Source organism: Mercenaria mercenaria, chromosome 6 (genome assembly GCF_021730395.1).
Source record: "Mercenaria mercenaria strain notata chromosome 6, MADL_Memer_1, whole genome shotgun sequence".
Taxonomy (NCBI): domain Eukaryota; kingdom Metazoa; phylum Mollusca; class Bivalvia; order Venerida; family Veneridae; genus Mercenaria; species Mercenaria mercenaria.
This window is the reverse complement of record NC_069366.1, coordinates 28,497,089-28,522,333: the sequence shown is the minus strand read 5'-3', so window position 1 is coordinate 28,522,333 and position 25,245 is coordinate 28,497,089. Positions and strand designations below refer to the sequence as shown.

General features: G+C 34.5%; 2 protein-coding genes across 2 annotated transcripts in view; one reads left to right on the top strand and one right to left on the bottom strand.

The window, feature by feature from the left end:
- Positions 1-1,950, bottom strand: part of LOC123549320 (AFG3-like protein 2) — a 49,221-nt gene extending 47,271 nt beyond the window's left edge. Inside the window, exon 1 of the mRNA XM_045337315.2 lies at positions 1,773-1,950. Coding sequence (XP_045193250.2) covers positions 1,773-1,856 — 84 coding nt within the window. The 5' untranslated portion in view covers positions 1,857-1,950. The remainder of the gene's footprint in view (positions 1-1,772) is intronic.
- Positions 1,951-2,120: 170 nt separating this feature from the next.
- Positions 2,121-24,063, top strand: LOC123549321 (nucleolar protein 9-like). The gene is made up of 10 exons (XM_045337317.2): positions 2,121-2,317; positions 7,641-8,120; positions 9,160-9,270; positions 9,920-10,061; positions 11,509-11,698; positions 13,369-13,497; positions 15,067-15,162; positions 17,580-17,807; positions 18,535-18,796; positions 20,785-24,063. The coding sequence occupies exons 1-10, from the start codon at positions 2,191-2,193 to the stop codon at positions 20,835-20,837; spliced, it is 1,818 nt and encodes a 605-aa protein (XP_045193252.2). The 5' UTR covers positions 2,121-2,190; the 3' UTR covers positions 20,838-24,063.
- The last annotated feature ends 1,182 nt before the right edge of the window (positions 24,064-25,245 follow it).

Sequence of the window (25,245 nt, the reverse complement as noted above, 5' to 3'; positions counted from 1 at the left end):
AATAACCCTGTCTAGTTGCGGCCGTCTAGTTGTCTGGTTACTAGACCCCTAAGTTGAGTTGAGCAGGCTGGTAACATTGCCCGATCGGGCTTTCGACATAAAAACTAATGTTTCTTGAAAAATAATGAAGATATTTCTTTCAAACTTGGTCCATTATATATGATACAAATTAAAATGTAAGTAACTTGGTTGCCTTCAGTTTTGATAGAATTATTTCCCCTTTTCAGATTTTTATGACGCATATTTTTTGAAGTCCAAAAAGACATGTCCTAATGCTAAGATTAAAACAAAAAAAGGGTCCAATGGCTTTCTAATGCTCTAAAGTATTGTGCTAGTACATGAATGTATACATTTTACTGTGTTTTCACTTACAACATTATAGAGAAATGTTAGCTGTAAAAAACTTGTTCATACATCTGCACTAGAAACAAAGTATAATCCCTAAATATATAGAATAAAGGTATTGGCGCACAAGTTTGGAGCAATAGAAAGCCATTGAGCCCTTTTCTGTTTAAACATTGCATTTAAACATAACTGTTTTGGACTTCAAAAAGTATGCATAATAAAAATCTGAAAAAGGGAAGTAATTCTAACAAAACTGAAGGCAACAAAGTTATTTCTATCTTAATATTCATCATATGTTATGCTTAATAAATGGACCCAGTTTGAAAGAAATATCTTCATTATTTTTCAAGAAATATTAGTTTTTATGTCGAAAGCCCGATCAGACAATGTTACCAGCCTGCTGAGTTGAGGGCACAGCTAGTCTAAATAATGAGACCTCGGGCAGACCGATTTTACATTTTGATATTTTACGTTGTCTACCTAGAGGTCTCAACCAGAAACAATCAAAACTGTGGTGGAAACTGTGGTCAATTGAAATTACGATTTATCAGTAGTCACGATTTTTCTTTTTCTTTAGCCCTAACTGCTTACCTGTTGTTTTAAATCATAAATAGTAAATAAAAAACATAAGAACAGGACATATTTATCAAGAATTTCTGTTGTAAAAAATTTTAACCTCTAACGTTTCAATCGTCTTCATGTAATGGGGGTCGGAGGCGTGACCAATGAAAATGCTTCGTGTAGTAATGTGTTTACCGGTGATCAGCCATTTTCCAATATGTAGTACACTCGTGTTAAACCTTGGCATTTTTCTAACTGCCATAGTTTGAATTTTTCTCAAGAAATCTCGGTAATATATACATCATTGGAAAAGGAAAAATTACAGGCTTTCTATGTATGTGTTTCTTTTTTTATCCGTTGCATTATTATAACATAATTCCCGCCCAACGGATTCCATTGGGTGTTACTTAAGCAAAGAAGAGGACAGTGCTACCACATTCTTTACCTTTTCTGGTTTGTACTCGGAAGCGGATATCGACAAGTCAAAATAATATAACGATATTCAACTCTCGAGTACAATTATTTGGACGAAGGGCACAGCCTAAAACTTGGCCGATTGAACACTTTGTCGGTATCGTCTACTTCCGGTAGGATCCCTCAGGTAAAAACACTCAGGTATGTATATGTGACGTAATGGGTATTAGATAAAATGATGCAATAAGTGTACAACATTTCTAAGAGAAAACAAAGACACAATTAAGCAAAATTATATAACGCAGAATTACTGACATTGCTTTACTTTTTCTTCTTCAGTAATTCGTCTTACACAAGATTTTGTGATGTTATACTTCAAATAACCTGAAAAAGATGCCATGATCAAAAATCATGAAATTGTGTGGTCCCATAAATAATGTATACGTTCAAACCTCTGATTGATTTATCCCTCTGGATAATGAACTTTGTAGAATATGCTCAATTCTTTGAGCTGCACGAAGATAATTACATGCCATCGCTGAAATCTGTGTATCACAAAAAACAAACTAATTCCGTCATTGAAATGCGAAAAGTCACGATTACTTAACGGATACTAGCTTCGGAACCAACATATTCGCACACAATGTTCGTTAAATATGCACATATAAAGGATTGAGTAAGTAGAACAACAATTTAATGTACCTTTATCGAGTTAATTCTAATCTTGTTGATGTGAAAATTAACAAAACATTAGGAAATATTAATCATTCGAAACTACATAAAGAAAAGCTATATTTTTTTTTGTTTACTTCCGATTGGACGAGCACGTGTGTTTTTATGAATCTAAAGAAATTACGCAGAAAATAAGCTATGGAGAGAAATCAAAAGAATAAAAATAAACACAGAAATAAACAAAATGATGACTCTCTGAATTATTACAAAAGAATTGATGACATTTTGAGATCAAGTGGTGATGAAGATGGGAACCTATTGAATGGTAATCCTAATATCGCGAAAAGTCATTCCACTGGGACACCACAGGCACTTTGGTGTCAGCACCCTTAACCCAATTCTACCACTGCCAACCCTCAGCCAACATATTTCCGCCTTTTAAAACAAAATGAGCACATGTCTCGACCATACAACAACTCGTACAATTTCAACATGTTCCCATAAGCAGGTCCCAGAAAAGTCACAAATTAGGGTTGTATACTACAACTGCTGAAAGTTTTTGATGACTGGTCTAAATTCATAGATAATGACACTCCCATAGATGTTATTTTCCTGGATATAAGAAAAGCCTTTGATTGTGTTCCACATGGTAGACTAATTTTAAAGCTGAAGTCGTTGGGCATATCTGGAAATGTATTAAATTGGATCAGCAACTTCTTGAAAGATAGGAAGCAACATGTAGTTATAAATGGACAAGCATCAGAATGGTCAGATGTCTCAAGTGGTGTTCCCCAAGGATCAGTCCTTGGCCCTTTGTTGTTTATATTGTATATAAATGACTTGCCAGATCAAGTAAAATCATACTGTAAATTATTTGCTGATGATGCCAAGCTATACAAGGACTTACACAATCTACAGGATTTTGAAACAATTCAAGAAGATCTTGATAAACTTTGTGAATGGACATCCAAATTGTTTATGTACTTCAATATTGATAAATGTAAGGTCATGCACATTGGGAAGGAAAACCCCTGAATGGACATGTAAGAAATTTAACAGTTGTTGACAGTGAAAAGGATCTGGGAATTCATATAGAACATGATTTAAAGTTTAAAAAGCATATAAGCCTAACAGTAAATCGCGCAAACAGACTTGTAGGTCTCATTAAACGTTCATTTTCTTATCTGAATAGAGAAACTCTATTAATTCTATACAAAACACTTGTTAGACCAATTCTGGACTATGGTAACGTTATATGGTACCCGACACTGAAAAAGGACATTAGGATGATTGAAAATGTTCAGCGAAGAATCACCAAGATTTTACCTGAGTTGTACAATCTTTGTTATGAAGATAGGTTAAAAGAATTGAAATTGTCCACATTGCTACATAGAAGAAACCGCATGGACTTAATACAAGTTTTCAAAATCATAGAAAATATTGATGACATTCCTATGGATGGTATGTTTGAATTTGCAGACAATCAAACCAGAGGTCATAATAAAAAGTTGATAAAACCCAGATGTTTGAAAACGTTTCGTCTTAGATCATTCTGTGTTCGTACAATTGATATGTGGAACAGTTTGCCTGACAATATTATCAGTGCTAATAATGTATTACAATTCAAGACACGGTTAGAAAGACATCATGGTAATACTAGATTTGATACCAGTAATATTTATTAATCAACCATCATTATGACTCTACTGTTAACAACCATTTTACACCGGAAGTGTACTAGTAATTTGGTAGAAAAACTCTAATAGACGTAGAAGACGAGTTCCAGGCATCAAGAAGATTCTACAAGACCAATACAAGTTCCAATACAAGTAGCTATATAGCTAGAAGTAGCAATAAAACCAATACCAATAAGGCAAAATATGTCAAAATAAGATGCAAAATGGTCATAATCACGTCCAAAAGGTTTGTAAGATGAAAGACAATGACACAAAACCAAGATCTTTGTAGTCACATTTTCAATAACTGCGGCAGTATTTTGCGATAAATCATCACTGAATTTTTCACTTGTGATAATCATCGTGTATATGACAAATTTATAAATGACTAATCGCAGAAATACGCAAAATGTATTGAAACTGAAACTGCATAGATCTCCATTCTTTGTGATTGTCTTTTGTCTCATAAACCACTTGAATGGGATAATAACTATTTTATATTTGATATTCACATATTTTGAACAATTGTTATTGGTTTTATAGCTAGAAATAGCTACATATAGCTAGATTTAGCTATATAGCTAATTTGTGACTTTTCTGGGACCTGATAAGTACTATCAGTGCTCAGAATTAAAAACACAAGACATCTTACTCTGAACGTTGCAACACAAATTGCTTGTCCAAGGAATACAAGAATAGATCAGAGCTTGATGTTGCGCACTGGAATTTACCAACAGTATCCTCATTGCGTAATTCATGTATTAAAAATCACTTGTACGCAAGTTTTAAAAATCCGCGGGTACAATGCACGCATAAAAAATCTGACAGAAAATACATTATTCGGCCATAGAGCCGAAATTCAAGCAACTTGACTTTGTTTTTGATCCACACACGCAAATTACTGCAATTCAGCTGTTCACAATTTGCTAGGTGTCAAGACGAGCCGATTGCATAATTTAAGCTCTGCCTATTTAAGATACTTGTGAGATTTTCGTAAAACTAGACGCGTTAGTATTCAGCCGATAAGCAGCGACATGGTTACATCTTTACAATAATTGTCAACATGTGCGAATGCAAAAAGACAACGTTTTTGAACGTTTTTTCAACAAGTTGTTGAATTAAGCGATTAGCTGCATCTGCTACACAATTATTTGGTCTCCATTGTAAAAGAAAGAGTTTATAAATATTTACAAAATGACCGGTTGCAGACAGACTTTCATCGGGCAATTTTCTACAAATTACTTTTCATTTTTATTTAAGGCAGATACTGCTCAATTGATGACTATATGTATATAGCAGCAAAAAATGTAAAAAAAAAAAACTCTGCAGGTAATACTTACCAGTGTTGCCTGAAAAGGTAGCTTTTTTTCAGAATTATGGAATGAAGTAATACTCATTGCATGGGAAATGATGTATCTAAGAAAATGAATGGTCACATCAATAGTTTTTATCCATAAACAAGAACATTATAGCCATCTTTTCAAATCACTTCACAAGCTTGCTTGTAGTTGGGGGATTTATGATGTGTTAGAAATGATAAATTTGAAGGAAACACTCTATTCTTCAACTAGATGTCGCCCCACTTTTCTACTTTTTTAGCTCGACTATTCGAAGAATAGTCTAGCTATTCTACTCACCCTGGCGTCGGCGTCACACCTTGGTTAAGTTTTTGCATGCAAGTACATACAGCCATTAATTAAAGGCATATAGCTTTGAAACTTATTTTTTCTTTTTCTAGATCAATTACCAACCTCTCTGGGTCAAGTCCCATAACTCTGACATGTATTTTGAGCAAATTATGCCCCCTTTTGGACTTAGAAAATTTTGGTTAAAGTTTTACATGCAAGTTACTATCTCCAAAACTAATGCAGATATTGATTTGAAACTTCACGTGTGTCTTCGGGGTTATAAAACTAGTTGATAGCAGCAAGTCCCATAACTCTGACCTTCATTTTGGCCAAATTATGCCCCCTTTTGGACTTAGAAAATTCTGGTTAAAGTTTTGCGTGCAAGTACATACAGCTATTTCTAAAAGGCATATAGATTTGGAACTTATTTTTTCTTTTTCTAGATCAATTTCCAACCTCACTGGGTCAAGACCCATAACTCTGACATGTATTTTAAGCAAATTATCCCCCCTTTTAGACTTAGAAAATTTTGGTTACAGTTTTACATGCAAGTTATTATCTCTAAAACTAATGCAGATATTGATTTGAAACTTCACATGTGTCTTCGGGGTTATAAAACTAGTTGATAGCAGCAAGTCCCATAACTCTGACCTTCATTTTGGCCAAATTATGCCCCCTTTTGGACTTAGAAAATTCTGGTTAAAGTTTTGCGTGCAAGTACATACAGCTATTTCTAAAAGGCATATAGATTTGAAACTTATTTTTTCTTTTTCTAGATCAATTACCAACCTCACTGGGTCAAGTTCCATTACTCTGACATGTTTTTTGAGCAAATTATGCCCCCTTTAAGACTTAGAAAATTTTGGTTACAGTTTTACATGCAAGTTATTATCTCCAAAACTAATGCAGATATTGATTTGTAACTTCACATGTGTCTTTGGGGTTATAAAACTAGTTGATAGCAGCAAGTCCCATAACTCTGACTTTCATTTTGGCCAAATTATGCCCCCTTTTGGACTTAAAAAATTCTGGTTAAAGTTGTGCGTGCAAGTACATACAGCTATTTCTAAAAGGCATATAGATTTGAAACTTATTTTTTCTTTTTCTAGATCAATTACCAACCTCACTGGGTCAAGTTCCATTACTCTGACATGTTTTTTGAGCAAATTATGCCCCCTTTTAGACTTAGAAAATTTTGGTTACAGTTTTACATGCAAGTTATTATCTCCAAAACTAATGCAGATATTGATTTGTAACTTCACATGTGTCTTCGGGGTTATAAAACTAGTTGATAGCAGCAAGTCCCATAACTCTGACCTTCATTTTGGCCAAATTATGCCTCCTTTTGGACTTAGCAAATTCTGGTTAAAGTTTTGCGTGCAAGTACATGCAGCTATTACTAAAAGGCATATAGATTTGAAACTTATTTTTTCTTTTTCTAGATCAATTACTAACCTCACTGGATCAAGTTCCATAACTCTGGCATGTATTTTGGCCAAATTATGCCCCCTTTTGGACTTTGAAAATTCTGGTTAAAGTTTTACATGTGAGTTTCTATCTCCAAAACTAATGCAGATATTGAATTGAAACTTCACATGTGCCTTAGGGGTTATAAAACTAGTTGATAGCAAGTCCCATAACTGATATGCATTTTGGTCAAATTATTCCCCCTTTTGAACTTAAAACTCTTTTGATATTTAACCTTTTTAGGTAATATTTTCCTGCCTCTGGGACAATATTTCGAATAGTTGAGCTTGGCTGTCTTACGGACAGCTCTTGTTTGGAGGAGAAGTGACCTCTAATATAAGCTTTAGCTGTATCCCTGTGGTGCCTGTGTGAAACAAACCACTGTCATTAACACAGGCTGAATAAAAGTGTCACTTCTCATTTACTGTATTATATACTTCTTTATAATTTTGTTTCAGTTGGAACATTTTTTACAATTGTATGGTTTGTACCCAACTTTTTATCGTGTACCCACATTTACTGAAGTATGTGGGTACATGTGCCCACTTTTCAAAAAGTCAGTGCAGGGAATGCTGGGTTATAATAAAAATACTCACTCTAAAAGTCAACTGCCGCGGCACCCGAGAGGGCAAAGGCGCTGGTTTAGAACATCCAATTCTTTTAACATTAATTAAACAATATAATTTCAAGAAAAAAAATCATTTAAAAAAAAATGAGACTAAATAAACATACCCAGTTCTGGGGTATACACATGTATGTGTAATAAACAGCTCTTGAGATATTAATTTCCATCTTATTAATATGTGTTAATTTCTGTCCCAATTAGATATGTTTATTTTCGTCCTTTTTAGATATGTTTTATTTTTTTCTATTTTAGATGAGTTTCTTGACAATGTCTTCTCGCAGTTGGAGGAAGAAGCTGTGGTGGTATGTCAGAGTCCTGAAATAAGTCCAATTATCGAAAAACTATTGACAAAAGGATCTGCTAGACATGCACAGTCTCTCATCGATGTACTTTCTAAAGACTGGTCAAGTATTTGTCGGCACAAATGCTCCAGTCATGTGCTTCAGAAAATTTTGATGGTTTTACCAAAGTTTATAAATCAAAAGGTGATGAGTTTTGACTATGAAAATGAAGTTAAAGATGACTCTGTTGAAGGGTCTTTAATAAGAACGGTTTTAGAGTTGATACGATTTATGACAGAAAATATCGAAGACAGTGTTAGTGATGCTCATATATCCCACATATTTAGAGCACTGTTGCAAGTGGTTGGTGGAACTTGTGTTGGTGAAAAGGTACTGAAAAGTCGGACATCACGAAACTACGGAAAGAATTTCAAAACTGATGACGGAGAAGGTATATATTATTTGCTTAAGATTTGGTCATTTAGCAGCATGCATACGTTAATCTGTGTATAGAAATAGCAGACTTTGCTTTGGTTCAGGTGAACAGTTAATATAGGTGGCTGGTCAGTTGTCCATTGTCAGCTTTCCATGACCCATTATTTATATAAATTTATAGTATCATTTCGAAAAAGCAGCCTTACAAGGTCCTCTCTATATTTTGTTCACATGGTGATTCTTGACCGCTTTCAGGGGCCACTTGAGCTAAAATACAGAAACTTTTAAACAATATTTCGCATGGACGGCTCGGTAGATCTTCATCAAACTTCATAGCATCATTACAAGGTCCTCTACAAACTGAACAAAAGTGGGTGCTTGCCCCTTTCAGGGGCAGCTTGAGCTAAATTAGAAATTAGTACATTTAACATCTCGCGTACCACGTAATAGATCTTCATCAGACTTGGTCTGTAACATTATTATAAGGTCCTGTATCAATTTTGTTAAGATGTTTCAGCTTGGCCCCTTTTAGGAGCCACTAGAGGTAAAAAAAGAAATACTTTTAAACAACTTCCTGTGGAACACTTGATGCATCTTCATCAAACTTGGTCTGTAGCATCATTATAAGGTCCTTCCAAAATGTTTTCAAGCTGGACTGTAGCATCATTAGAAGGTCCTCTCCCAGATTTGTTCAAATGGCTACACTTGACCTCTTATACTAAACACAGTTAAACCAGTCCTGATTCAGTTTGTCATGCACATATTTTAGGACAAATAGTAAAGTCAGATGAGCAACTTGAGGCCACCATGGCCCTCTTGTTACTGTTTCTTATTCTTGATATTTATGCGCTTAAAAAAACTTTTTGTAGAATATTCATATCAGATGATTGTAGTTTTATGCAGCTATTACAAAGTGTATGATATCTGCCAACAGACATGAGGAAAGGACATATAATATAGTATAGTAGAAATTGAATACATCTGTGTAATATCTGTAAACATTTCTTTGAAGGTCATTTAACAGAGGGAGTGTAAAAACTGTTGTTTTTTTTCAGATGTTGCTTTTGCCAAGGCAATTACATTTACAAATTATGAAGTGCCAACAGTGTTCCGTAATCATTTGAAAAAATTCTATAAAGAAATCTTTGCCTTGGAGAATTTTGGAGGTATGTAATGATACGCAACAAAAATGTAATCATAAAGTACATTGTATCAGTTTGGAACAGTTTAAAGTTTTCATTACAATTTTTAATGTAATCATCTGGTACAAAAATGAAAGATAAATAATAGCTCAATTTGAAGATTGTTAGAAAACCCAGCTTGGAACCTGATCAGACGCCGATTTAATCGGCGTCTGATCTGGTTCCAAGCTGTTTGCAAAGGCTGTTAAATTCGCCTGCAGCAGGCTAAGGGTTAAAGTTTTCATTACAATTTTTAATGTAATAAATTCTGGTACAGAAACATGAAAGATAAATAATACTTTTTGAAGTCTGTTGAAGTGATATTTTTGTATTTTGAGTATTCAGTTCTTTAATAACACTAGCTAGCATGCCATTTTCTATTAACTTTTTATAATTCCATCACTTCTCATGGGAAACTTGCATGGGCCTTCAGTTTACAGTAAATGTTAATCCCTCACTGCAAATTCTATTATTTATTACATTTATATGATTTTTTGCAGCTTTCAAAAATTATTATACATAAAATATTTTATGTAGTTTTTGCAAGATTTTGGGACAAAAAATATTGATTTGTGCAGTATGTAATTTTTGTTTAGACATTCCTACACTGTAGTTTATATTTGTTATGTTACAGTATATTTAACAGACACCAATGGCAGTCCTGTCATACAAACATTACTGCTTGTGCTGCATAAAGTTGACCTTGACCTTTGTCAAAGAGTAATTCATAAGGTCATCAAAGCATCAAGAATAGAAGATACAGCAGAAAGTGTAAAGTAAGTTTGTTTTACTGTTACTAGAGCTCATTTCATTCATTAGTTCTACCAGCCTTGTTTATTTAAGGTGTAAGGGCCTCCCTGGCCGATAGATTAAAGTCGCTGACTTTGAATCACTTACCTCACACCAATGTAGGTTTGAGTCTGGCTCAGAACGTTGAATTCTTCATGTGAGTAAGCTATCCAGCTGGCTTACAGAAGGTTGGTGTTCTAGCAGGGAACCAGCCTCTGATAAAATAATGCACGGAGGGGCATCTTAGGTCTTCCTTCATGGTAAAAGTTGGAAAATTACCATATGACCAAAGATTATGTCTGTGTTACATTCAACCAAAAAAACACAAAAAAATCTTAAATGTTACGGCTTCAAATTTAGAGGTAGTTGACTTAGTTCCCATGGTGAGGTGGATGTTCTTCTATGACAGTTTTGTCCATATGTATTCATTATCTCTATGATGCATATAAATTATCAGTAACTTGCAGAGACAAAAGTTTAGAACTAGAACAAAATCCAGGAATATACTTGAAGGATTCTGGCAGAGTTAAATCCCTGAAACACAGTCTTAGTGTTTGATATCAGCAGTGTTAGCTTTGACATCATTGAAATTTTTAAGTTTATCTGTACTAAAATGATGTCTGTTTAAGATAGAAAAACGTAGAGACATAAGATTTAACTTCTATGAAAAGTTGGTGAAATCTTTTCTAAAAGATATGAAAAGGAATGCAAAATTTAGATTCATAAAGTAAATCCTAGGAGAGGAAATACCAAGGTTCCTACTGGGGCTTGAACCCTGGACCTCGTGATCTGTAGGCGGACCCTCTAACTACGTTGCTAAAGGGTTAACCCAACATCAAGGCTGTTGGAAGTGGCCTGTAAACCTACTATCACTACACTTCTTCCCCTTTACTTTTCATAGCTTACCAGCTCTCCAGAATGACTCTACATGCCCACCGCATGAGTCTGTCAAACACTTCTGACACTATTAAAGTAAATCCTGGGAGAGAAACTACCAAGGTCCCTACTGCGGCTCGAAGCCCGGACCTCAAGATTTGTAGGCAGAACCACTTTGCTAAAGGGTTAACCCAATAGCAAGGTTGTTGGAAAGGGCCTATAAACCTACTATCACTACATTCATATCTTATATAAAATTTAATATTAAACTAAGTTTATGCAGCAACCTTTCCATGATAAACATATTCAAAGGTGCCTGACATACAAAGGCAGTCACTAAGGTGGTTCATTAACAGGCCCGGTGTATAGTGCCAGTTTGTACACATGAATCCTGACTTCAACAGGTTTGATATGTTGGTTATAAAGTTCATCAAAACTTACAGGTAGCTTATATATAAACAAAAAATTAGATGTATGAATAGATATATATAGACAAAATATACAGACATCGAATTTATGAAAAACATGATCTAGCCTTAGTTATTTGCATATTTTTAGCATACCTCCAGTAGCAAGTGACAGTGTTGGTTCATTTCTGGTTGAGTTGATCGTTTCCCTTAGTTCTGAGAAGATGTACAAAGAACTCTTCAAAAAGCTCTTCAAAGGGAAGTTACTCCAGTTTGCTACACATCCATGTGCTAACTTTGTGCTACAGAAGCTTATCAAAAACTGTCCAGATACAGATACGGTATTGTGATATTTCTTAGCTTTGAATTTTCAATAAATATTCAAAATCAGAAGTAGTTATGGAATGAGATAGAGATTTCTGAAGTAAAGTAAATCTTGAATAATAAAGTAACCTCTGATAAAGGAAACATTAAAAGTACCTGATTTTTGTCCTTTCTTCAATTTAAAATATGATGAATACGGTGAAATTGTTTATAGCGAAACCTGTTATACAGAACACATTTCAGGGTCCTAAAATGGCAAACATACATGTAAACTTATTGGATATAGTGTACACCATTTTCACAAATTGCATTATTTGTGTCCATAAGTTGAACTGACTTTAATTTAATCCTTTGCATCGGTCACAGAAAAATCCATTAGTAAATCTTTTATAAACTACCGGTAAGCATATCTCAATCAGTTATACATAACAGCATGTGTTTTATTGAAGATAAAGAAATGGATGATGTTACAATAACAGACGGCCCAACATTAGATCGAACAAAGACACCAAAATACTTTTAGGCCAAACAGCTTTTTTTAAAAGATTGAATGTCCTGCTTGGTACTATATTTGAAGAAATAAATTGAAAAAAAAAATGAATCATAATTTGAACAATAATGTCAATTGACAACAAGTATATTTCAAAGGCAATTACCTTTATTTCAGTGGATTAAAAATAATCCATTAATGGTATCAGACTTATTTGTAGTGATAAATATCTGGCTGTTGTGTCTGGTCAGTGTTTTTTTACCCAATCCCAAAGGCAAATAGTTTGTTTTTTCCGATTTTAAAGCTGAAATTCCAAAAGTTAAAAAAAAGAAAGAGGAAAGAAAAAATTAAGCCAAGACTGTACCTATGAAACCATAAACATTTGAAACACAAGGCAATCTGCTAACTTAAACATGTTAAAGGGCAAGGAAAGCATGATAATAAGTTAATTTTATATGAAAGCCATCCTCAAGCCTTTCATAACGCTGAAATAATTTTTAAAATGGGATAACTATTGAAAAAGATATGACAGTATGAAATTTAAGAAAATGGCTGATCATGGAGGCAGCCATTTTAGTGTGTTTATGACGTCATTTACACACTGCTGAATTCTTTATTTAGCAAATAACCTTTTAAACAGATTAATTTCATATGTTTCTTGAGTGTAAGATGTAAAACATGGTAATTTCTTTCATAGTAGCTTGAAAAGGTAGAAAAATTGTTTTACAGAAATAAGTAAATACATTTCAGATAATATTATGTATCTAGAAATTCAATAAATCTGCCATTTTGTTTTTTTTGTTGCCATGGAAACAAAGTGGCTGCCAATATTTAAATTCTCATAACTCTCATTTTTAAGCTGATTTTTAAAATTCTTTCACTTCTTTAAATGATTCAAGAAATTATAGCAGACAGAATTAACATAAGAACAACATTGCCTTTCCCTTTAATGCATTTATCTCCATTTTTTCTTAAATGTAACGTTATAATGAAAAATATTTCGTTTTCAATAATTCCTAATTTAGGCATTTTACAGCTCATTTTTCACATTTGTAAAGGCCCGGCCCGATTTCCAATTCAGTAAAAAAAAAAAACACAACTGCTGAGCAACAACTAATGTTCAAACTTCATGTATATGAATGCTTTTATTTAGTCATGTGCTGTTAAATTGTATAGAATATGAAAATATGATTTCAGTTTTTGGCAGTACAAGAAGAATTAAATGAATGTATGCTGGATGTTTTGACAGCACAGTATAATGGTGTACTAGTAGCATTAGCAGCAACTTGTGAAACACTACAGTGTGGACAGGAACAGTTTCTCCAGGTAAAATATAGCTAGTCAGTTAATGTAGATGAATATAAAACTGTACTTAAATCATCAAATATTGTGAGGATCAGATTTTCAAGTATTGAACAAAATGTAGACAATTTTTTTTTTTTTTTGGCATAACTGCACCAACACAATTATAGGTCATATGGTGACTTTCCAGCTTTGATGGTTGAGGAAGACCCCAGGTGCCCATTTGTGCATTATTCATCATGGATGGGCACCTTGGTAGAACCAATGACCTTCAGTATGCAAGCTGGATGGCTTCCTCACATGAAGAATTTAATGCCCAGAGTGAGGCTCAGATCCACATTGGTGAGGTGCAAGTCATACAAAGTCAGTGACCTTTACCACTCAGCCATGGAAGCCCCTAAAATGGAATTTCGGTGAATTTCCACATTCTCCTGTTTGGTTGTAACCATGAAAGTTCATGTCCAATACATTTGGTGATTTCACAGTATTTCTTGCATTCGCAGTTTATAACCTTCAATTCACTATGTACACAATGAATTTGTTTTAATTCCTGTGAATGTTTTAGATGTCTATTGTCAACTTTCAGGAGCCTAAGACCTGCAGTTCCCTTCAGTTTCAAAATTCTATGTAGAGCCAAACATTTTTGTACTAAATAGAATATTTCAAACTTGTTACAATATCAAAAAAGAAAACAACAAGAAGTTAGGTACAAATATGTAGTATCTTAATATTGAAGGTGATTAAACAAAGGGGTATGAAAAAATTAATTTGTGGAAAAGGATTTTGACTCAAATCAGTTGACATGTCAAAACAATATTTTGAACAGCTTATACTTCAGTCTAGAATTAAATGATTGTTTAGCAAATATGTTGTAATATGTGACAATATGGTCAATCGGCTGCAACTTCTATAGATGACATTTATAAAGTGATGGTATTTTACTTGTCAAAGGGGTCCGTGTTTGAAATAAACAAGTCAGACAGGAAAGTTAGAGTTATCAGCTCCTACAAGTTTTGTCAATTAAATTTTGCTTGTCGTACCTTTACTGGAAAAGTGCTGAGCTTACTGTGTATTGGAAAAGTGCTGAGCTTGCTGTATATTGGAAAAGTGCTGAGCTTGCTGTACCTTTATTGGAAAAGTGCTGAGCTTGCTGTGTATTGGAAAAGTGCTGAGCTTGCTGTATATTGGAAAAGTGCTGAGCTTGCTGTATATTGGAAAAGTGCTGAGCTTGCTGTATATTGGAAAAGTGCTGAGCTTGCTGTATATTGGAAAAGTGCTGAGCTTGCTGTACCTTTATTGAAAAAGTGCTGAGCCTGCTGTATATAGGAAAAGTGCTGAGCTTGCTGTATATTGGAAAAGTGCTGAGCCTGCTGTATATTGGAAAAGTGCTGAGCTTGCTGTATATTGAAAAAGTGCTGAGCTTGCTGTATATTGGAAAAGTGCTGAGCCTGCTGTATATAGGAAAAGTGCTGAGCTTGCTGTATTTTATTAAAAAAGTGCCGAACTTGCTGTAATATTATTTCATTGGAAAAGTGCTGAGCTTACTGTATCTTGACTGAAAAAGTGCTGAGTTTGTTGTATCTTTTTTTATAGATGATACTGAAATGTTTTGACAGTGAGAATAAAGACAGACAGGAGAAATTAGTTCAACTTTTGGCTACTTTAACACCTTACGACAACTTCATGCAAGTAAGTGTAGCAAAGCTTCAAGGTTAAACTAGCACTAGTATGGTATCACGAGATATTGTAATGCTTTAGGATTCAGTGGACCTTGTCCACTAAGAATAGAAAACTTCTCTGGAACTACTTGATGGATCTTCATCAAACTATATTTGTAGCATCATTATAAGGTGCTCTCCCAACTTTATGAAAAAAGTGTCACTTGGCCCCTTTAATGGGCTGCAAGAACTTAATATCAAAATATCTTCTTGTCTGGAACTGTTTAGCAGATCTATATTAAACATAGTCTGTAGTATCCTTGCAGGTCCTCACAATGGAGCACTTGACCCATTTTGTGTTTTTGTATTAAGCACAATTATTACCATTCGTGACTGAGTGTGTCATACATACAGTGAAACACCGCTCGCTCGAGGTCGCAAGGGGATGAGCAAAATGCTCGAGTTATCCATGGTTTCGAGCGACCCAAACATTGACCAACATACGAAGAAAATTGAAGTTTGTTTTACCAATTGTCATAGAGACCATTTGCAGAGGAAACGGTGATGCGTAATAATAACACACTCGTGACATTTTCAAAAAACGTATTACAAACGTTATTTATGATAGATCGTAAATGGCACATGTGAAGAAACAGCTAAGACATTTTATTTTTATTTTTTTTATTTTTTTTATTTGACTATACTGTAATCGAATTCGCAATTTTCTTCTCCAAATTAAGATCTCATTATTATCGTCTCAATTTTATGAAAAGGCTATCTTATTTCCTTTATTTGCATGCAAACAACTGTTGATTAAAATATTAAGATCTCATGATTATCTTCTCGATCCCGCAGAAAAAAAAAAAAATTAATAACAATTTTGATCAATAAAATTTTTCTTCCACCTTTCATCAATAAATAATCTCATTATCAGATCAAATATACCGACAAACAAACATTTAAGAAAGTCGGGGAATAGACCATGCAATTCTCACGGCGTACGAAAATTTTAAATTAACCGATACATTCTGACCGCCGAAGGTGTGAAAAATTTTGACACCTCTGCTCGAGTTTGCCATAAGCAACAAAGAGTAAATTAATACACAGGGACCAGGTGTCATGCTCGAGCGATCGAGTTATCGATGCTCGACCCAGCCATGGTAATTTCACATAGAAAATAGAAGGAAATCGGCCGGGACCGCATGAATTGCTCAAGCGAGCCCGGGTGCTCGAGTCATCGATGCTCGAGCGAGCGGTGTTTCACTGTATATTTAAATAGGGCTACTGCTGTCCTCTTGTTATGGAATTTTGTACATGTAAAACATATTTTCTTCTCTTTCTTTTTTCATGAAAATCTTGATTATTATAGCTTTATTTTATAAGCCAATAGCTCTTTTATTCGCTCATACATAGATTGAGCAGTCTAAGGGCAGTTGTAAAAAATTCATAGAATAGTTTGTTAATTTAGGTCCAAACTACATTGGTGTTTTAATTTGTTTATTACAAAAATAGTACATGTACCGGGTATGATGAGGTCAGGAAATCATATTTTCAAAACACATAAATTATGTTTCCCACATGTAATTATGAACATCACTATGAAGTACAGCAGATATTTACATTCCTTGCAAGTATCATTTTAAGTCATTTAAGGTTGTTCTGCATGTTTGATAAACTGGAAGTGATGGCGTAACGTCATTTATCCGGAAAACGTAGAATAATGCCTGGATTCGGCGTACGGAAACGAAAGTCCGTATATGAATAAATGGCAACCAATGAGTAAACTTATTAAAATGACACTGTTACTATCTGTCTAAAGTTAAAATATGATATTAAAACATCTGACACTTTAAATAATTCAAAATAATGTCTTAAAATTAGCTTGAAATAGGCCGTTCACTTTAATCATAGCCAAATATCTCAAAAATAAGCACACGGACCTATACATTTTATTTTACCATATTATAGGCCATATATTTATTTATAATTGTGAGAAGTTTCATTAAAATCTGCATAGTAGAAAAATTTCTATTTGCGAAAATGTTATGAAAGTTGCGATTTTCCCATAGACTCCTATTATGAAAAATTGCGCGAGGTCAAAATTTTTCAAATCAGTCTAGCAAAAAATCAAGCACATGACCCTATCTTTTTTATTTGCTGAATTTTTTTAGTATATTCCAAAGTTCTGAAAAATCAGAGTTTAATCAAATTCTACATTGTAGAAAAAATTTCGATCCTAACATGCAGCACTACCTTAAGAGCCTATGAAATGCTGAAATAACTGCTCGCACCCCCCCCCCCCCTCATGTACACATGAACAGAAAATTTGAGTTGATTTTGTAATTTATTGGTCACAGCCCTGCAGCTTGAATGCAGTGTTACTGGTGATTGAATTACTGATTGATTGATTGATCTTTTTTTTTTTATTTATTTATTTTATCCATTTAGGCAAGTGAACCAGTCTTGAGGAAAGTGAATTACCATGGTTCCTTGTTACTACAGCATATGCTCAGATTCTCTGATACACAATGTCTGACAAGCAGTCTTGAAAACCTGGAACCAGCAGAGTTGTTGACCTTGTCATGTGACCCGTGTGGAAGTCATGTGATTGATACAGCATTTCAAAGTACTTCAGTAGAAGAGAAAACAAAGGAGGCATTATTGAATAAGTTCAAGGTACTGACTACTCTAAATAGCATAAATGTAACATCTGACTGCTTTGTAAGAGGTTCTTCGATAAACTCTCTATGAGAGAAGAATTATATACTGCCGTCTCTAGAATCCCTTACTTAGGTGTCAGTTTTGGTTACTAAAAAAAGACAATCATGTAGTAAAAACTTTCTCAACAATCAGTCTAAAATATATATATATGTTATCAGAACTGATTACAACAGTCTGAAAAACTCGGCAATTCAGACTTCACACAGAGGCAATAATTAGGCAAAGTGGCAGACTTTACAGCGGCGATGTAGGATGATCCTTGGTGTCATTGAAAAAAAATGTCTGGGCACAATCTTTGCTATGTTGTCGCCAGAAATTTTTGCCAATTGATCCAAATTAGCACCAGATTTTGTAAACTGGCACATTTGATGCCATTGGTGACCGACAGTGCAACCCCTGACATGTCATGTGACACTTGATAAATTAAATATTTAATAAATGAAGAAAATTCATAAGTTTTATGATTTTCCAGTGAGTCTGTGTTCTTCCTACTTGGAAAATTTTATAAAATTGAAGCATGCTTCTTTGTGCTTATTAATTTCCCTCTGATCTGTTTTAAACAAAATCATGCATATATGCATATTCATCTTATGGATTGTCTTGTACTGTAAGTTCCACATGAAAGATAGGGAAACCCAGTGTCTAGCCTGTAGAAATAAATTTGTTACTTATTTCTTTCTAGGATCATTTTATTACCTTAGCCTGTGATAAAAATGGCAGCAGAACCTTAGAATCTATTTGGAAAAATGTTTCGTTGAAGCAGAAAATATTGATTGCAACATGCCTGTGTATACAAGAAGACAGGATACGTTCAGACAGAATTGGTTTCCATATACATCGGAACTTTGCTCTGTTCCATTTCAAGAAGAGGCGGAAGGATTGGGTTTCGATACAACAGAATGATCAAAGAAGACGAAAAATGTTTCAAGATGTTCTAGATACAGGTAAGTGTACATAGGAATTTTTCACTGGTTGAAAGTGCCGATTAAAATGTCGGGCACATGCATAACTGTTAGGCAGTAGTAGGTCTCTGCTGAGTTACCAGGAAACAGTTACCCAAGAGTGGAAGAAATAAAATTAAAAGAAAGCTTTTCTTTTTAAGCACTATTTGATTATACCTTTGTATGAATTTATGCATTCATTTGTAAACTACAGAACACGAGTCATCTTACAGCCTTGGGTGTAAGAAAAGGTTTTCAAGCACTGGGAAAAGCACAGGAAAATCTTATTTGGCATGTAAAAATTATCAGTCATTTTTTAGCTCCATTGTTCAGAGAATAGGGGTGTTATTCTACGTGCCCAGGTGTCGTGGTGAGCTTTCTTGGTTAAAGTTTTTTGGCAACTTTTCTTTGTTACCATTGCTTATATCTTATTGTAACTTCACATTAACATCGTTCAGCATACAAAGTACATGTATATGCAGGGGCTGGGCCCAATATACTCAAGGTCAAGGTTGCCAAGGTGTTTTACCTAGGTTATTTTTTAGGTTAAATTATAGAAAAAAATTACAGTGGGCCCCTTTTGCGAAATGCAATTCTACAGAATGGAATTACTGATAGTATCATTGAAATTTATATCTGCTTGATATGGGAGACAGTAATTCATTAAGTTTTGCGTTATACACTTATCAAGGAAAAATGTTTGTCTAAAAGTTTAGGTTCTTATAATGGTTTAAAAAGAATTTTGCTTCTATGTACAAAAGTTTGATTTTTAGCTCGACTATTCATAGAATAGTAGAGCTATTGGACTCGCCCATGCGTCGGCGTCCGCGTCCCGATTTGGTTAAGTTTTTGTATGTAAGCTGGTATCTCAGCAACCACTTGTTGGAATGGATTGAAACTTCACACACTTATTCACTGTGATAAACTGACTTACATTGCACAGGTTCCATAACTCTGTTTTGCTTTTTTACAAAATTATGCCCCTTTTTTGACTTAGAAATTTTTGGTTAAGGTTTTGTATGTAAGCTGGTATCTCAGTAACCACTTGTGGGAATGGATTGAAACTTCACACACTTATTTACTGTGATAAACTGACTTACATTGCACAGGTTCCATAACTCTATTTTGCTTTTTCACAAAATTATGCCCCTTTTTTCGACTTAGAATTTTTTGGTTAAGGTTTTGTATGTAAGCTGGTATCTCAGTACTCACTAATGGGAATGGATTGAAACTTCACACACTTGTTCACTGTCATGATCTGACATGCACAAAGCAGGTCCCATAACTTTATTTTGCTTTTGTACAAAATTATGCCCCTTTTTCAACATAGAAATTTTTGGTTAAGTTTTTGTATGTAAGCTGTTATCTCAGTATCCACTAATGGGAAAGGATTGAAACTTCACACACTTGTTCACTGTCATGATATGACATGCAGTGCAAAGGGTCAATAACTCAACTTTGCATTTTACAAAATTATGCCCCTTTTTCAACTTAGGAGTTTTTGGGTTAAATTCTTATATGTAAGCTGGTATCTCAGTACCCACTAATGGGAATGGATTGAAACTTCATACACTTGTCCACTGTCATGAGCTGATAAGCACTATGCAGGTTCCATAACCCTATTTTACTTTTTACTAAATTATGCCCCTTTTTCGACTTTCTTATTCATTCAAGCGACAAGGCTGTTAAATAGTCGAGCGTTGCTGTCCTCCGACAGCTCTTGTTGGATTTATACTACGTCTGTCGATGCATTTTAAGGTTATCTAATCCAAAGGCAATGGGTCAATTAATTCAACACTGTGTTTAATGTACAAAAAATGATTTTCCATATTGTGCTTGTGCCTAATGTCCGATACATGTATATGACATGTTTAAGACAAACTTACTTTGTTTTTTGTGGTTGCTTTAAACATCTTAGTAAAAGATGTAATTTTAATGTTTAAGAAAGGTGCGTGAGACTTGTGATTAATATAATTTTTTCATGTTTGCAGATGAACCATCGAAAAAGAAGAAGAAGGGTATGTTTAAGAAGCAGAAAACTTGAAGGAACTAGAAATTCATTTGTTATACAACACATTTTCTGTGAAAGCAGCAGGATGTTGACATTTATACTACGAAGTTGACATCTTGCCAGTAAATGTACATGTGTTTGTACATTTGGAACTGATTGAGCTGTTTGTTATATACCTGTAATGCATGAGTATTACATATAAATAATGAGGCAGTGTAATAGTAATAACGAAATTATTTAAATCATTAATTAATTAATGGAGCTAGTCTGGCGTCAACTTGTGACAGAGAAAGAAATACTTCCAATTAAAACTGCTTGAAGCAAGTCAAATAAAATAGTGCCAGTTAAAACTGCTTATAGCCAGTTGAGGGTAATGAAACAGCTCCAGTAAAAACTACTTGTATCATGTGGAGGATAGATGAAATAGTTTAATTAAAACTCTTGTGTGGAGAAAAGTAAAATAGTTCCACTTAAACTGCGTGTATTTATTGGAGGACATTGAAATAGTTCCAGTTTAACTGCAGTAAACAGCCATTAGTAACATGTGTGAAATGATTATTGTTTTAATTAAGACATTGAATTTTTTCAAGGGATTTTTAACAAGAAATTCTTAAACCAAGTTTAATGAAATGAGATTCTAATGTTGATGTGTGGTAACTGTTCTTTTATTTCAGAAATATTATAAAAGTGCTATGTGTTCTATTGCTGAGACATTGCTTGTTTCTTAATGAATTGTTTATGGACTATTCTTTTAATATTTATATCCAATTTTATATCACAAAAAGTGTTTGAAAAATACAGTCAAACCTGTGTTAAAGACCACCTCTGAACAGAGACCGCCTGGCTCTAAAGACCACATGTTTTGTTTCCCATTTTAACATTTACAGTGTTAATTAACCAGTGAATAAAGACCACCTCCCAGTGAAGACCACATTTTGGCTCTATTTATAGACAGGTTTGACTGTAATAATATTTTAATGATTTAACAGTATTTAGTCCATCTGATTTGAAAAAATGAGTCTACCATGTCCTTGAGTTGTGGATAACAAATCCCAAGGAAGGTCGAGATTTTGTCCATTTATTTATTTATTTGGGTTTTACGGCGCACCAACACAGTATAGGTTATATGGCGCCAAACAGGACTACAAATTTTGGTTTCACATCTCATTTACAGAAAAGATGTTCTACCAAAGATTTTGAATTATCTGAAACCAAGAATGGGATTTCCTTATTTCCATACTTTAATGGCAGGGTTGATTAACCTTTATCATACTGGACACAATTGATTCTGCCTTTGTGATAAATGTAGATGATGATCAGCCTGCACATCCATGCAGTCTAATCATGAACTGCACTGTTTGCCATTCAGTCAGTATCTTTTTGATAAGCATCCCTTTTAACAGTTAATGATACTGTCCAAATTGAAATATGGACAGGTTCATTATAGGAATTTCGCTGGGTAAGGGTTAATTTTCTCAACATTTTTATCAATTAATTTCAACTTATTGGAAACCTATCACCAGACCATTACTGTAACAGTGAATTGTCAAGTAACGATAATTTCGCTAGAACTGGCATAAACTGTCTCTTCTTATGATCGTTGGTTGGCTGTCATCCATCAGTGGTTCACAGTTCCATTGGTAAATATACTTTAATCAGTTTCAACCGAACTTCACTGGAATATTCCTTTGCTAATTCCCTTTCAGACGCCTTCAAGTCTAGATCATTCATGCAGATATATTACAATGGCACCTAAAAGATTTTTAAAAGGTTAAACGTCTTAGAAATGACATACCTGATTTCAAAATATTTTCACAGTTTCAATGAAATATCTCTTTGGTGACTGTACCAGATTTCTTTAAGCCATGTGGAATAGTTAAACTGGTGACAGCTAGTTTTCTTAATAAGTTGTGTATGACGTCTTCACCTGAAAACACTGACCTGATTTCATAAAAATTTCTCTAGTATAAGCATTCAGCATTTCAAAATGATGTGTCATATAAAAGAACACTGTTTAAAGATCTACCGGTAGGTCATATTTTAAAATAAAATAGTAAAGTAATTCTTTTTCTTTTCAGTCCCTCCTTCGTTATAACAAGGCAATAAGTCCTTTTGCAGAACTTTGATCCCAAGATCAAAGGATTATTACAAGTTCAGTCCAAATGTTCTATTATTAGAGTGCCATTACTAAGGACACCAACTGCTGTGTTCTAACATCATATACAGGGCTTGACAAATCCACTTGTCTGCTTGTAAATCCAGGTAGAAATTAGCTCTGGGAGATTGGAACTTGCTGAAGTACCAGTCCTTCAGGGGTATTGTAAATCCAGTTACAACAGAACTGCGAGGAAGCCAGATACAGTGAAACACCGCCCGCTTGAGCATCGATGACTCGAGCACACGGGCTTGCTCGAGCAATTCATGTAGTCCCGGCCGATTTCCTTCTATTTTCTATGCGAAATTACCATGGCTGGGTCGAGCATCGATAACTCGATCGCACGAGCATGACACCTGGTCCCTGTGTATTAATTTACTCTTTGTTGCTTATGGCAAACTCGAGCAGAAGTGTCAAAATCTTTTACACCTTCGGCGGTCAGAATGTATCGGTTAATTTAAAATTTTCACACACGGTGGGAATTGCGTAGTCTATTCCCAGACTATCTTAAATGTTTGTTTGTCGGTATATTTGATTTTATAATGAGATTAATTATTGATAAACGGTTAAAGAAAAGTTTTATTGATCAAATATCGATCAATTAGTGATTACTCAAAACATCTGAGAAGACAGTTATGAGATTTTAGTATTTTAATCAGCAGTTGTTTGCATGCGAATGAAGGAAGTAATATAGCCTTTTCATTAAATTGAGACGATAATTATGATATGCACTTGTTGATGAACATAAATAAAAATAATCTTAGTTGTTTCTTCACATGTGCCATTTATGTTTGGGTCGCTCGAAACCATGGATAACTCGAGCATTTTGCTCATCCCATTGCGACCTCGAGCGAGCGGTGTTTTACTGTAGCTAAAACATCTAAAAGAGAAGTTCAAGTTGGAGAGGACAACTGAAAATTCTAGGCAGATTGTCCTGCAGGACAAAGTCCTTTCAAAGATTTTGCCAAGCCCTGATTTGGCTGGGACATCCCTGCCCTATTGTTAATTTGTTTGTCTGTATGGGAAGAAATATATATAAATGGATTTAGATCAAGCTTGCAAGAATATACAAAAATGAGCTAATAAAGTATATCAGAAGCAATTTGTTCTTGTTCTTACTTGTATTATATATTTGTACCCCCCGACAACAAAGTTATAAGGGGGGGTATACTGGTTTCAGGTTGTCTGTCCGTAGACACAATCTTGTGCGCTCCATCTCTCCTCATCCCCTTGACAGAATTTAATGAAACATCACACAAGTGATCAGTAACAACAGTAGCTAACTCAGTACAGCAAGAAACATAACTCCATCCTGCCTATTGCAAGAATTATAGCCCTTTTGGACTTAGAAAATATTAGATTTCTTGGTTAAGTTTCGCATTTAAGTAATCTTTTCTCCTTAACTGTTAAAACTTTTGCTTTAAGACTTGAAGCAGTTATTTGCCATTAAAAGATGACTCTTCACAGTAAGTACCGTAACTCTACATTGCTTTTTGGAAAGAATAATGGCCCCTTTTGGACTTGGAAAATCAGATTTCTTGGTTAAGTTTTGTGTTTAGGTCAGCTTTTCTCCTAAACTATCAATGCTATTGCTTTAAAATTTGCAACACATGTTCACCATCAATAGCTGACTCTGTACAGCAAGAAACATAACTCCATCCTGCTTTTTGCAAGAATTATGGCCCTTTGGACTTAGAAAATATCATTAAAACACATGCTTAGGACAATATTTCTATTATACAGAGACAAAAAATCAGGTAAACATCTGCACCGGCAAGGCCGTGCTCTTGTTTTATTAGCTCACCTGTCACATAGTGACAAGGTGAGCTTTTGTGATCACCCTTCATCTGTTGTCTGTGCGTCCGTCCGTCCGTCAACAATTTCTTCTCTGCGCGATAGTGGTTTCATTTATGATTTTATTTTAACCAAACTTGCACACAACTTGTATCACCATAAGATCTCGGTTCCTTTCTTGAACTGGCCAGATCCCATTATGGGTTCCAGAGTTATGGCCCCTGAAAGGGCCAGAATTAGCTATTTTTACCTTTTCTGCACAGTAGCAGCTTTATTTATGATTTGATTTTAACCAAACTTGCACACAACTTGTATCACCATAAGATCTTGGTTCCTTTTTCGAACTGGCCAGATTCCATTATGGGTTCCAGAGTTATGGCCTCTGAAAGGGCCAGAATTAGCTATTTTGACCTTGTCTGCACAATAGCAACTTCATTATGATTTTATTTTAACCAAACTTGCACACAACTTGTATCACCACAAGATCTTGGT